Source organism: Ranitomeya variabilis, chromosome 1 (genome assembly GCF_051348905.1).
Source record: "Ranitomeya variabilis isolate aRanVar5 chromosome 1, aRanVar5.hap1, whole genome shotgun sequence".
NCBI classification, from domain to species: Eukaryota; Metazoa; Chordata; class Amphibia; order Anura; family Dendrobatidae; genus Ranitomeya; species Ranitomeya variabilis.
The window spans coordinates 72,903,135-72,916,074 of record NC_135232.1 but is presented as its reverse complement, the minus strand read 5'-3'; the positions used below and the strand labels follow the sequence as shown (position 1 = coordinate 72,916,074).

At 42.5% G+C, this 12,940-nt stretch overlaps 1 protein-coding gene across 2 annotated transcripts; it reads left to right on the top strand.

The window, feature by feature from the left end:
- Positions 1-430: 430 nt before the first annotated feature.
- On the top strand, positions 431-6,214 carry FST (follistatin). 2 transcript variants are annotated; one of them, XM_077285199.1, is made up of 6 exons: positions 431-584; positions 1,657-1,848; positions 2,482-2,700; positions 2,858-3,082; positions 3,446-3,676; positions 4,361-6,214. In XM_077285199.1, the coding sequence occupies exons 1-6, from the start codon at positions 506-508 to the stop codon at positions 4,438-4,440; spliced, it is 1,026 nt and encodes a 341-aa protein (XP_077141314.1). In that variant the 5' UTR covers positions 431-505; the 3' UTR covers positions 4,441-6,214. The 2 variants fall into 2 exon arrangements, with proteins under 2 accessions (XP_077141314.1, XP_077141322.1); XM_077285207.1 differs by lacking the exon at positions 4,361-6,214 and adding an exon at positions 4,065-4,211.
- Positions 6,215-12,940: the final 6,726 nt, after the last annotated feature.

Here is a 12,940-nt window from a genome sequence, read left to right as displayed (position 1 = left end):
AGGCTGCCCCAGAGCCTTCCCCATAACTAGGCTGCCCCATAACTAGGCTGCCCCATAACTAGGCTGCCCCATAACTAGGCTGCCCCATAACTAGGCTGCCCCAAAAGTAACCTGCCCCAGAGCCTTCCCCATAACCTGCCTCATGACTAACCTGCCCCATAACATGCCCCAAAAGTGACCTTCCCCATAACCTTCCCCATAACTAGCCTGCCCGTCCCCACAGCCAGTCCCCCTGTGGCAGCCATGTGCCCGGTGCCACCTCTAGCACACGGATCTCATGTTGTTTGCAAAAATTGAAAAAAAAAAATGTCACCTGATTCACTCTGAATTTGTTAAAAAAATCCCCACCCCCAAAACAGAGACACACACACTCACACACAGAGCGGAGACCGCCCACCGCAGACAGCTAAGACCCCCTTATAGATTTAAAGAGAGACTGCCTAGCCTGACGTTCATTCAATAGAGAGCTCAGCCTGCACCACCAGCTCCACACTGTGCGCTGAGGATGTTACATCGCCCGGGCTTGCTGGGACTTCTTGTGACTATGTCTCTGAACCATTTCATGGGAGATCATACTGTCCAGGGTAAGCACATCAACTCCTCATTTCTTTTTTTTTATTATTATTATTATTTTTATCTTTTTGGAGTTTTTCATCGTTTCATGATCTCTGCATTGGACAGGACACAATTTGCAAAAACTTTTTAGAAAGTGGATCTCAATTTTTTTTTTTTTCCTGGACTGGAATTAAAAAAAAAAAAAAAGTTTGTTTTCAGGAGTTTGGTGAAATTAGTGATCTGATGAATATCTGGTATCCTGGATATTGTCTGGATTTATATAGAATAATATTCTAGGAACAATTGTAAAGATACCTGAGGGCTGTAATGGATAAAGGTGACGGCCATAGAAATATGATAAATACATTATTTTATGTAAACATTCTGGCATTGGATAGATTATTGTAAAGTGCTAGATAATAATATATTATATATATATATATATATATATATATATATACACACACATATATATATACCGTATATATATATATATATATTATTTTGCCACTTTTTATTGTATTTTTGTCATCAGCCATTTCAAAGAATCTTTTGGTTATTTATTTATTTCCATATTGTGAGATATTTATAAACAAAAAATTGACACAAAACAGGATCTATGGTACAGGAAAGATCTGGGAAATGACATCTTTATCTTCGGTACGTCTCTTTGTACTTTTTTTTTTTTTTAAAGAAAAAAACTTTTTCAGCCCTGTTATTTTTGTAAGGGATCCAGCTAAATGGGATATTTCGAAAGAATGTGCAAATGTTGTGAAGCCCCCTCAGATTGCAACATAGCGGCGCGCGCACACACACAAATCCCTTATAGGATGAACGTAATAAACGCAGGAAGAATTGTGTTTATATGTTATTTAAAAGCCTGTGTCAGCGATAGGGGGAGACGGCGCGTGGGATCTGCTGCCTCTCAAGGGGTTAACCTGTGCGCTGTGTCTGGGGATAGGCTGGTGTTACTACTGCGGGTTATGAAACAGGACAAAATAAGAGTAAACAGTGGCGTGGAAGTCGCGGCGCGGAGCACACTTGTTTTGTCTGAGTCACCGCTAAGTGACACTGATATGGCTGCCCTGCTATGTCTTGCAGCTGGGAACTGTTGGCTACAGCAATCCAAGAATGGCCGATGCCAGACCCTGTACAGGACTGAACTGAGCAAAGAGGAATGCTGCAAAACTGGCAGACTGGGCACGTCCTGGACGGAGGAAGACGTACCCAACAGCACGCTATTCAAATGGATGATATTCAACGGAGGAGCGCCGCACTGCATACCCTGCAAAGGTAGGGCGCTCCGCACCATCCTAATTGTTACAGCATGTTATCAGACATCGGTAGTGTCTGCGGACGTTATAGGGTGGGAAGGCGGGGGGTCCGTTTCCCATAGATCACGCCACAGCCATTAGGGATAAGTTCTGCAAGCTGTTCTGTATGTGACGCGCAAACCCTCGGCCATACGTACCTGGGGTCCTTTAGTCTGGGGTTGCAGATTGTGACCACCTAGACTTGATTATTAAGTGTTAGTTTTCACAGGGGGATTTATTAAAGTAGTGAAGGGGACATCTGCACTCAATTTTGAACCAGATTTCTGGAAGAACTTGTGCTCCCTCTCTGTAGATCATGTGAACTGATGGAGTTTTTTGGAGAGAGAGAGAGAGAGAGGACCTTTTTCCCTGGCTACATTTCTGAGTTTCTTATATATTTTTTTCTTGTTCTTGTTTTATTTCTTTAAAAGGTGCTTAGTGCTAGCGTGATACATGTGAGATACATTGTTTTGTTAACGCACTGAGATACATTGCTTCGTTAATGCACTGAGATACATTGCTTCATTAACGCACTGAGATACATTGTTTCGTTAATCTGCCGTTTGATACTCGTTGACCTGAGCTCACAGTCGTTGTTTATTTTGCAAAACAGAAACGTGTGAAAACGTGGATTGTGGACCCGGGAAAAAATGTAAAATGAATAAGAAAAATAAGCCAAGGTGCGTTTGTGCTCCGGACTGCTCCAATATCACCTGGAAAGGCCCCGTGTGTGGGCTGGATGGCAAAACCTACAAGGATGAGTGTGCCCTGCTCAAGGCCAAATGCAAAGGGATCCCAGAGCTGGATGTGCAGTACCAAGGCAAATGCAAAAGTATGTCCGAGATGTTATTGTACCAATGCATTACATGTAACCGTGACCGGGGACTGTAAACCCCTCTATCGTGGGTTCTGTGCCCATCTGATGTTTTGGCACGGTGCTGGCTTTCAGTTGGGCACATTTTTATGGCTCTTTCCTGTGTCTATTTCAGAGACGTGCAGAGATGTCCTATGTCCGGGCACCTCCACGTGTGTGGTGGACCAAACCAATAATGCCTACTGTGTGACGTGTCACCGGCACTGCCCGGAGCCCACCTACCCGGAGCAATACCTATGCGGAAACGATGGGATTACGTATGCCAGCGCCTGTCATCTGCGGAAAGCAACCTGTCTCCTGGGCAGGTCTATTGGATTGGCGTACGAAGGAAAATGCATAAGTAAGTATCTGCACTGTCTGGCATTAGACATCTGCCTGGGGCACAACTATTGAGTTTGGGAGCCGAGATTTGCTTTATTTTATATCATCCCCGATAATGGCAAATAGAAAGAATTCAGCTGAATATGAAGATACTAATAATGATAAAAATAATAACTAAAATAAAATGTTATTAGTGTCTAGTTCAACTGTCCAGTTATTCATATCATTGGCCACCCGGTAGGAAGAAAGAAGTATTGGGGTAGTATGAAATGATTATAACTGTGCACGGGAGAAGGGTGGTCTGCAGCCCCTCCGATGGCCGTAGAGATGTCTGTATTGTTTGCTACTGGAGAGATTACTGACATATGATTCTTGTTTGCAGAGGCGAAGTCGTGTGAAGATATCAAGTGCAGCTTCAGTAAGAAATGCCTGTGGGACAGCCGAGTGGGCAGAGGGCGCTGCGCGGTGTGCGAAGATTACTGCCCGGACAGCAAGTCTGATGAAGCGGTTTGCGCCAGTGATAACACCACCTACCCCAGCGAGTGCGCCATGAAGCAGGCAGCCTGCTCGTTGGGTGTACTTTTGGAAGTCAAACACTCCGGATCTTGCAACTGTAAGTGACTTACCGCAAACAAACAAACAAAATCCAATCTAAGATATCGAAAGGCAACCCCTCCGTAATGAAGACTAGAGAGAATTGGATACCAGCACAATGGCTAGCTATTTATCGTGCTCCATTCCTGACTATTATTGCCTCTTGGGCAGGAAAAGCTATACTTTCTATTTACCAGGGGTTGCCTGAGAATATCTTTCCCGTCTATTTTTCTAATTCCGCTTCTATGTGCTTCGCTGAATGCTTCATTAATGCTTTTGAGTGATCTAACTCCCCATGAGACTCACCGGTTGATCCGGTCTCTTGTCTTTTTGTGCGGCGGCCGCTACTAACTCTCGAGGACACGAGCAGTACACCTAGAACACGAGCGCTTTTTGTCTGATTACAGGAACCTGCAATAAAAGCCTGATCCATTGGGTTCTTCAGAAACTTTCTGCAGTTAAGACTTCATAGATTAATTAAAAAAAAAAAAACAGAAAGGAAAAAAAAAGTATTAATTAAAAAAAAAAAAAAAAAGTTGATGCCGAAACGCATCGCTACAAGTCACATACAATGCAACGCTGTTTTATGGCTGTTCAGAGAGCAAAACAAACAACACAAAAAAAACAAAACAATCATGCACTGAGCTTCTGCGCTGTTGTTGTCCTTATTTAAACAACAGCTCCCCTATATTCCCCTATATAGCCATTAATGAAGATCCTGAGGACGAAGAGGAAGAGGAAGACCCCGACTACAGCTTCCCATTATCTTCAGTCCACTGGTAAAACTGTTGGAACAGCCTTTGGCAAGGAGTGATGTCCATACTGTACATAGGTGTATGCTTATTTATTTTGAGGAAGAAAAAAAAGTATACATATAGTTGAGTCTGGTAGACATTTATTTATACTGTGTCATGTTTTATAATTTATACATAAAATGTCTGTTTTTTTTGACTGTACACCTTGTTTTGAAGAAATATATTCGTCAAAGGGAGAGCAGTGTTATTTATTGTGAGAAACCTTTGCTTGTAAAGTTCAGCTTTTTTTTCTGTGTAAGTCCATTCCTTATCACTGACCATTGCTGTCCACTCCATACATTGATGTCATAGAGTAAGCGTCGGCAGGGCCGGATTATTGGGAGGGTATATTTATGGCGCCATTCACCAAGTTGTGAATCTCTTCCATTCTTACTTCCTACCTTGGTCTGTTAAAATTATGGAGCTTTAAAAAGTTTTCTGTAGGGCCCAGAATTTTCTAGTTGGCACTTTTTTTTATTAAGGTATTTACTACTCGCCTTTATGGATATCCCAAGATTATATTGATCTGTCAAGAGGTGGTCAAGCTTGCATGTGGCTCTAAAAGAATCATTGTTTTCATTAATTCTCCAAATTTCCACACATGCACATCCGCTTCTGTTATATATGGCTGTGATAGGGGTTAAGGTCGAGTCCATGGACCTGCTCCTACAAAATGATAAACCCAATGTCCTTCTACGAAAAACATAATCCTTATTTTTGGCTGCCATAGGGGTCAAGGTCTTGTCCAGGGACCTGCTCCTACAAAATTATTTACCCAATGTCCTTCTCCAAAAATAATCCTTATTTGTGGCTGCCATAGGGGTTCAGGCTGGGTCCAGGGACCTGCTCCTACAAAATTATTTGGCCAATGTCCTTCTCCAAACATAATCCTTATTTGTGGCTGCCATAGGGGTCAACGTCGGGTCCAGGGACCTGCCCCTACAAAATTATTTGGCCAATGTCCTTCTCCAAACATAATCCTTATTTATGGCTGCAATAGGGGTTCAGGCTGGGTCCAGTGACCTGCCCCTACAAAATTATTTTCCCAATGTCTTCCCCCAAACATAATCCGGCCCTGAATGTTGGCAGTTCCGTAGATCATGGCTTGGTGAATTCTTGGTAGACCGCCATGGTGATTCACAAATAGACCGCCATGGTGATTCACAAAGCCTTGTTGTGCAGAACCGAGCCTGTTCCTGTTTTTTTAGAGCTTTTTTTCTTTCATTTCCTCACATTTGCATGTCAGTTCCAGTATGTTTATTTATTGGATTTTATCTTTAGTCCTGTACATACATTCTTTGGGTTTTGTTTACAAGGAATCTTGACTGATCACAAAGAAGCTGCGAATCTATATATATATATATCAACCCGAGATTCATTAAAAATCTGTCATTAACGGCCATTATTATTATGTGACCACAAATAGAACAACAAACGTAAGGACTCTATGGGAACATATCCCGTTAATCCGTGTAGCCAATCCATGAACTCGTGCCAAAACATTAGCGTTGTTCTGTTTTGGTTGTAACCATATCGGAGCTTTATCAGTCCAAGTTTCTTGCTTTTTTTTTTTTTTTCCACAATTACACTTCTTGGTTTTCTGATTCAATTTTATATTTTCAAAACATGGCAAGTTAAATATAAATTCATTTAAATATATAGTTTTGTACTTTTTTACCATGTAAATGTGCAATGTATATAAAAGTTATAAAGTGTATTTGTAAATAAATTATGGTTGAACAATAAAGTGGAAATTTCCTATGTAGCTCTGTAATCTGTGTGGATTTGGTTTCATAGTGTAGTTACGATATAAGTCATTACATCTATAGCTTATCCTATAGTACAAGCGCATATATACTGTATATCCATGATTGGGAGTAAACAGGACATTCTTTGCATGGAGTGCGAGGTTAATCAGTACAGTATTCCCGAGTGTCTTCTACAGTGAAACTTTGCCCTATCAATTTTGTTTGTCTTGTCTCTCTCCCCATCCCTCCTCCTCCCGAAGACTTAATCTGTCTGGCACTCTGTAACTTCCAATCTTATCAAGTTATGTCAAGCGCCCCTTAAAAGTGAGAAACACAAACAGCTAGACCTTCCTAATTGCCGGTCCAAAATTAAAAGCAAAACCCAATTAAGCGAAGGAGCCAAAAAAAAAAGGTGGGAGAGAGAAAAACACTTGTTATTTGCAGAAAGTGCGGTTTATTAATAGCTACATTCGCATCACTGCTCGTTTTAAAGAGGATTTGTCACAGGGTCACAACTTCTTTTAATAATAATAATTTGCGCCCCCCCCTTCCCCTGTGACTCTTCAGCGTCTTCTCCTGTTGTAGATACCGGCCCGGCTCTGGAGATTTGGAATTTTTCCTGAACTATTTTTACATTTTTGAAAACTTGATATTTAATGGAGAAGTTTTCATCAATGGGGATGGGAGGGAGGTTGGACACCACCAACCACTAAAATAGAGGGGCACCGAAGATCGTATAAGTCACCTTGCTTCTGTGATTGAATAGAAGGGAGAAGTCAGCTCACCTGCAGGATATGGATACCAACTGCTCGGAGATATGCAAGATCCAGAAGGATGTGAGATTCCAGCAAGAGTTGTGACATACTAAAATCCAAGTAGAAAAAAATCCTTCCACCGTCATAGAAAAAAGCAAACGCGTTTCAGTCCTTAGTCATTGCCTCACCTTGGTTATGCTTTTTGATTGCAAGGGATTGAAGTTTTCCAAAATTTGGGGATACTTTAAATTGCAGATGGGGGTGTTACGCATCTACAATATTTGGGCTTGTAATACAGTGAGTTGCACCAAGTACCTTCAATTTCTTTCTTTTTGATTATATAGAATCTGTGTTAAAAAAAATAATTTTTTTGCTTCTCCTTTCGATGCACTTTTCCTTTGGCATTAATCCCCAAGATGATAGCTTCTAGTGGAGAATATGGTGTATTACAGGTACAACATTTGGGAAATAGGGAACATATAATACAAAGGGGTTTCCTGGTGACATGGTACTGATACTATTCAACCTACGTAAGAAGACAGGAGCTTATCTGATGACGTCTGCGGCTCCATATCGAATGAGGTTGCGCAGTGCAGCTCCGTTCAATGTCTACTGTAGTAACAGCTAATCGGAGGGGGTGCCATGTTTGAGACCCCCACCAATCTGATATCCAGAGTATAGGTCCTCGTTATTATATAACCGGAAGACCTCTTTACAGTAACGGTCTTATACTAAAGCTGGTGACTGATACTTTTGCAGAGGAAGATGCAATAACACAATGGAAAATATCCAAGACTGATGTTCTTCTTACCCAAACCAGCGATCCTCATCTATGGAATAGGAGGGTTACTTCATGAGTAACACTGTGCCTTGGTGACAGGTTCCATATATCTACAATATGCGTGTGATATCACAGCCACCATGGTGAAATTTGGACCTAATGTTTAGCAGATGATGCCGTTTTCCCCATTGACAGGATCTTTAGGAGGGTCATGGAACGGCCAGACGCTCACTGTGCAGCTAATGGGATGGCTCGCTATGAGAGTCCAATTCATTCTCTTAGGGATAAGGAGGGGATGAGCAGAAGGGGCAGACCATGACCCAAGCTGAGTAGTAATGTCCCTAGATATGGGGGTCTCCACATAGTCTGATTACCAGGAGAGAGGGAGAGTGAGGCCTGCGGGGGAACAACCGGATAAAGTTCTTAGATTAGTAGTTTCACCAACTCTTTCCAGACCATGCACAACTAGCATGTAATCCATTGTAAAGTGCAATCTCCCGCCTGTTTACACCCACTGATAGCCTACAGCAATCCATTGGTAAAGCCATTAGTTCTGTGTGTACATTACTGACAACTACTGCTCTCTTGTTTGCCTATTCTAGTGGTGTCAAGCAATCATCATAAAACTCCACTTTCCAATTGCCTTTTGTGTTTGAGGGTGGACCAGGGGGTGTAAAACACATCTCATTTTTGTAATGGGGTTGTTTGCACTCAATTACTCTTCATTATCGCCATTGTTTCCTACATCTATGTCAGCAAACACAAAAACAGCCGTGGATGTACCAGAGGTGATCTTGTGTTTGGTGCAATCTTCAATGTGTGATTTGAAAGAAAAAAAAATTACTACATTATCCCAGTTACTTCAGCTGGTAACCTGGAGGCAGAACAGCCTCGCCGGTCAATAATGTATATTTAGGAACAATGTTTTGGCAGCTTCGTATCCAACGCTCAGACACAACTGCTCACTTTTGGCATCAAAAGCAGCATTAAAATAGAAAGTCTATATCCGTCGCCCTTGTTGTGTCTGGTGATAAATACGGTGGGAATCGTAAGAGACAATTAGGTCTAATTGGGTAACAATTATTCATAACCCAAAGCTAGACAGCGGATTCCAGAACAGACCTCATTCCGGGCGGTCACAGGAGGTAGCTTTTGATCCGACTGATTTAGAAACTAGAGACATCATTCCTGAAAGGGAAGCAGACGATGAAAGATGGGACTGATTAATCCGAGAGCAGGTAGAGGCCTCCACACGTCACATCCATGTCCCTGCACTCATCTGCACACATACAGGTAAAGAAAAAACATCCACGAAGCAACAATTCATTGTGTCATCTCTGTGCTCCAGTCTGGCATCTAGATGCTCCACCACACCATGAAAAAGGGACCAATTATTCTGATCAGACTTCCACAAGAGTTTGACCAAAGCATGGCCCGAGTGTCATCAGAGAAGAAATTAAAGAAAAAAGTTTCTCCACCTTCTCCATTCTTACAGTTCGTGAAAATTGGACCGCACATGGATGTCATCATATATTTGTCACGGACCCATTATGTCGAGAATTTTGATCTGAACCTCGGATCAAAATTAGTCATGTCTCCATGATTTTCCACCGACTTTTCACTCCGCAAAAATCATGGAAGTTTGAGTGGCCCCGTAGACAATCACAGGTACAAGTGCTATCCGTGAAAAACAGCACTGGTATGTGAAAATTGAAAGTGTGAATGAGCCCTTTAATTTTACTTAACAAACTCAAAGGTGTAATACAACCCTTCAGGGATGAAAATTTGCATTAACAAATTACCCAGGAGGAGTAAATAAACCCAATGTATGGGATATAATTAAAACATCACTTCTATTTAACTCTAATGAAACGTGGTCCCTATTGTTTAAAAATACTAAAGTGGCCCTGTATTATTCTTATATTGCAACGGGTTCCTATAATTAGGTGACCCTACTCTACCAACTAATAACCTCTACACATTGCTGAGGCTATACTACCTTGCATGGCTGCAGTCCACTATCAGGGTATGTAGAATTATTTATACAGCTGTGGCAAAAATTAAGAGACCACTGCAAAATGTTCAGTTTGTCTGATTTTTCTCTTTATAGGTATATTTTTGAGTAAAATGTAAATTGCTCTTTTATTCTATAGACTTCTGGCAACATGTCTCCGAAGTTCCAAGCAATAAATTTTGTTTTTATTTTCTGAAAATGAGAAATGCATTGCTTGCAGACCTCAAATAATGCAAAAAAGAAAACAAAAAAAACAGGCTCATATTTTTTTGCAATGGTTTCTTAATTTTTGCCAGAGCTTTATATACAAGAGCATTGAAGCTGAATTAACTCATAGCCTCCCCAACAAGTTTCACCTTGACAGGCTTCCTCAGGGGACTAAAGGTACCTTCACACGAAGCGACGCTGCAGCGATAGCGACAACGATGCCGATCGCTGCAGCGTCGCTGTTTGATCGCTGGGGAGCTGTCACACAGACCGCTCTCCAGCGACCAACGATGCCGAGGTCCCCGGGTAACCAGGGTAAACATCGGGTTGCTAAGCGCAGGGCCGCGCTTAGTAACCCGATGTTTACCCTGGTTACCAGCGTAAAAGTAAAAAAAACAAACAGTACATACTCACCTGTGCATCCCCCAGCGTCTGCTTCCTGACACTGACTGAGCTCCGGCCCTAACAGCACAGCGGTGACGTCACCGCTGTGCTTTCACTTTCACTTTAGGGCCGGCGCTCAGTAAGTGTCAGGAAGCAGACGCTGGGGGACGCGCAGGTGAGCATGTACTGTTTGTTTTTTTTACTTTTACGCTGGTAACCAGGGTAAACATCGGGTTACTAAGCGCGGCCCTGCGCTTAGTAACCCGATGTTTACCCTGGTTACCAGTGTAAAACATCGCTGGTATCGTTGCTTTTGCTGTCAAACACAACGATACACGGCGATCGGACGACCAAATAAAGTTCTGAACTTTATTCAGCGACCAGCGACATCACAGCAGGATCCTGATCGCTGCTGCGTGTCAAACTAAACGATATCGCTAGCGAGGACGCTGCAACGTCACGGATCGCTAGCGATATCGTTACAAAGTCGTTTCGTGTGAAGGTACCTTAAGGCTGTAATCTATATATATAGAAGTTATTAGTTGGTAGGGTAGGATCAACTAATTATGGGAACAACCCCTGGTAATATAGGAATAATACAGGACCGCTTTAGTAAATTTAAACAATAGAGACCACTTTTTATTAAAGTTAAATAAAAGTTAAGTTTTAATTACATCCATTAAATTTGGTTTATTTACCCCTTTGGGGTAATTTGCTAAATTTTACTTGTAACTTTTTTATCGATTTTTCATAGGCCTGTGAAAGAACGGACAGAATTCGGACCAATGTTCTTCAATGAGGCAATGAAGATGAGCAGTTTCTGTTTTTTCACAACTGAACCTGAAAGTGAAATTTTTTTTTAACATACACTAGTTTCTTCCACATGTCTCACCTCTTCAAGTGTAAAGGTTCCACTATATAGCATCCAATTTTTTACGGATACATTGCTCGGCCACATCCCATCCAACTTTTCATATAGAGGTCGGGGCTGGCGTAAAAATGCCAAATGCTGAAAAATGTTGAACAAAACTTCTGATATTATTTATTATGCATTGCTTATATAGCGCTATCTTATTCCGTAGCGCTTTACAGACATTATCATCTCTGGCTCACAATCTAGATTCCCTATCAATAGTCTTGGAATATGGGAGGAAACCAGAGAACCCGGAGGAAACCAACGCAAACATGAGAAGAACATACAAACTCTTTGCAGATGTTGTCTTTGGTGGGATTTGAACCCAGGACCCCAGCGCTGCAAGGCTGCAGTGCTAACCACTGAGCCACCATGCTAACCACTGAGCCACCATGCTGCCCTATTTGGTTGTAAAATAATTTGTGGTATTACAAACTATTTTACAACAAAATTCTGGCAAAAACGTTGATGAATCAGCCCCATAGAGAGTTGACGGTCAATATCAGAATCAGATCACGCGAAGGTATAAGAACATTGTTCATCGTTTTATCCAGAAAAGAGGGACGATTTGTTTCTCACTTGTCATCTGTATACAATCCATTTAGTTACAGCAGCTATTAATCATTTACAAAACCATTTACAGGTTCCCGTATTAGGCCGGTTTCACACGTCAGTGTCTCCAGTACGTGAGGTGACAGTTTCCTCACGTACCGGAGCCACTGACACACGTAGACACATTGAAATCAATGCATCTGTGCAGATGTCATTGATTTTTTGCGGACCGTGTCTCCGTGTGCCAAACACGGAGACATGTCAGTGTTCGTGGGAGCGCACGTATTACACGGACCCATTAAAGTCAATGGGTCCGTGTAAAACACGTACCGCACACGGACGTTCTCCGTGTGCCGTGCTGGAGACAGCGCTACAGTAAGCGCTGTCCCCCCAGCATGGTGCTGAAGCCGCCATTCATCCGTTCTCTCCAGCGCTCGCTGGGGAGAAGGGATGAAAAATCTTCTTTTTTTTTTGTTTTTATGTGTTTAAAATAAACCACGGCACCACGTGACCGCTCATAAAGGAGAAGCTGCGGGGCGGAGAGCAAGCGTCGAGGGAGGCGGGTGAGTATTTTAATGCCGGCGGCCGGGCGCACAGGGGGTGGGAGGGGGGAGGATGCCCTAAAGTTTATTTTAAACACATAAAAACAAAAACAAAAAAAGATTTTTCATCCCTTCTCCCCAGCGAGCGCTGGAGAGAACGGATGAATGGCGGCTTCAGCACCATGCTGGGGGGACAGCGCTTACTGTAACGCTGTCTCTCCTGCACGGTCCGTGTGGTACCCAGGCGGCACACGGCTGCCGCACGTGTGCCACACGGATGGCCTACGTGAGCTCACGGACACGGATAACTCCGGTACCGATTTTTTCCGGTACCGGAATTATCTGGACGTGTGGGACAGACCTTACAGAAATGTAATGTATCCATAAAGATCAGATGTTATACTGTGACTCCTTATAGCATCCATGTTTTTTGCGCACCCATAGACTTGAATGGTTAAGGCGCATCCAATTTAAGGGGCAAAATCGTGCATGCTGGGATTTTTTTCAGTCACAACAAATCGCTCATCTTCACTGCCCCATTGAATAACATTGGTCTGAGTGTGATCTGTTTTTTTTTCATGGATAGCACTCGT

What these genes read in the sequence shown, in the direction of transcription:
- FST (XM_077285199.1), top strand. Translation starts at nt 506, where the DNA reads ATGTTACATCGCCCGGGCTTGCTGGGACTTCTTGTGACTATGTCTCTG. An exon ending in GTACGAAGGAAAATGCATAA is followed by an intron (nt 3,083 to 3,445) that starts GTAAGTATCTGC and finishes TCTTGTTTGCAG; the next exon opens with AGGCGAAGTCGTGTGAAGAT. An exon ending in ACACTCCGGATCTTGCAACT is followed by an intron (nt 3,677 to 4,360) that starts GTAAGTGACTTA and finishes TCCCCTATATAG; the next exon opens with CCATTAATGAAGATCCTGAG.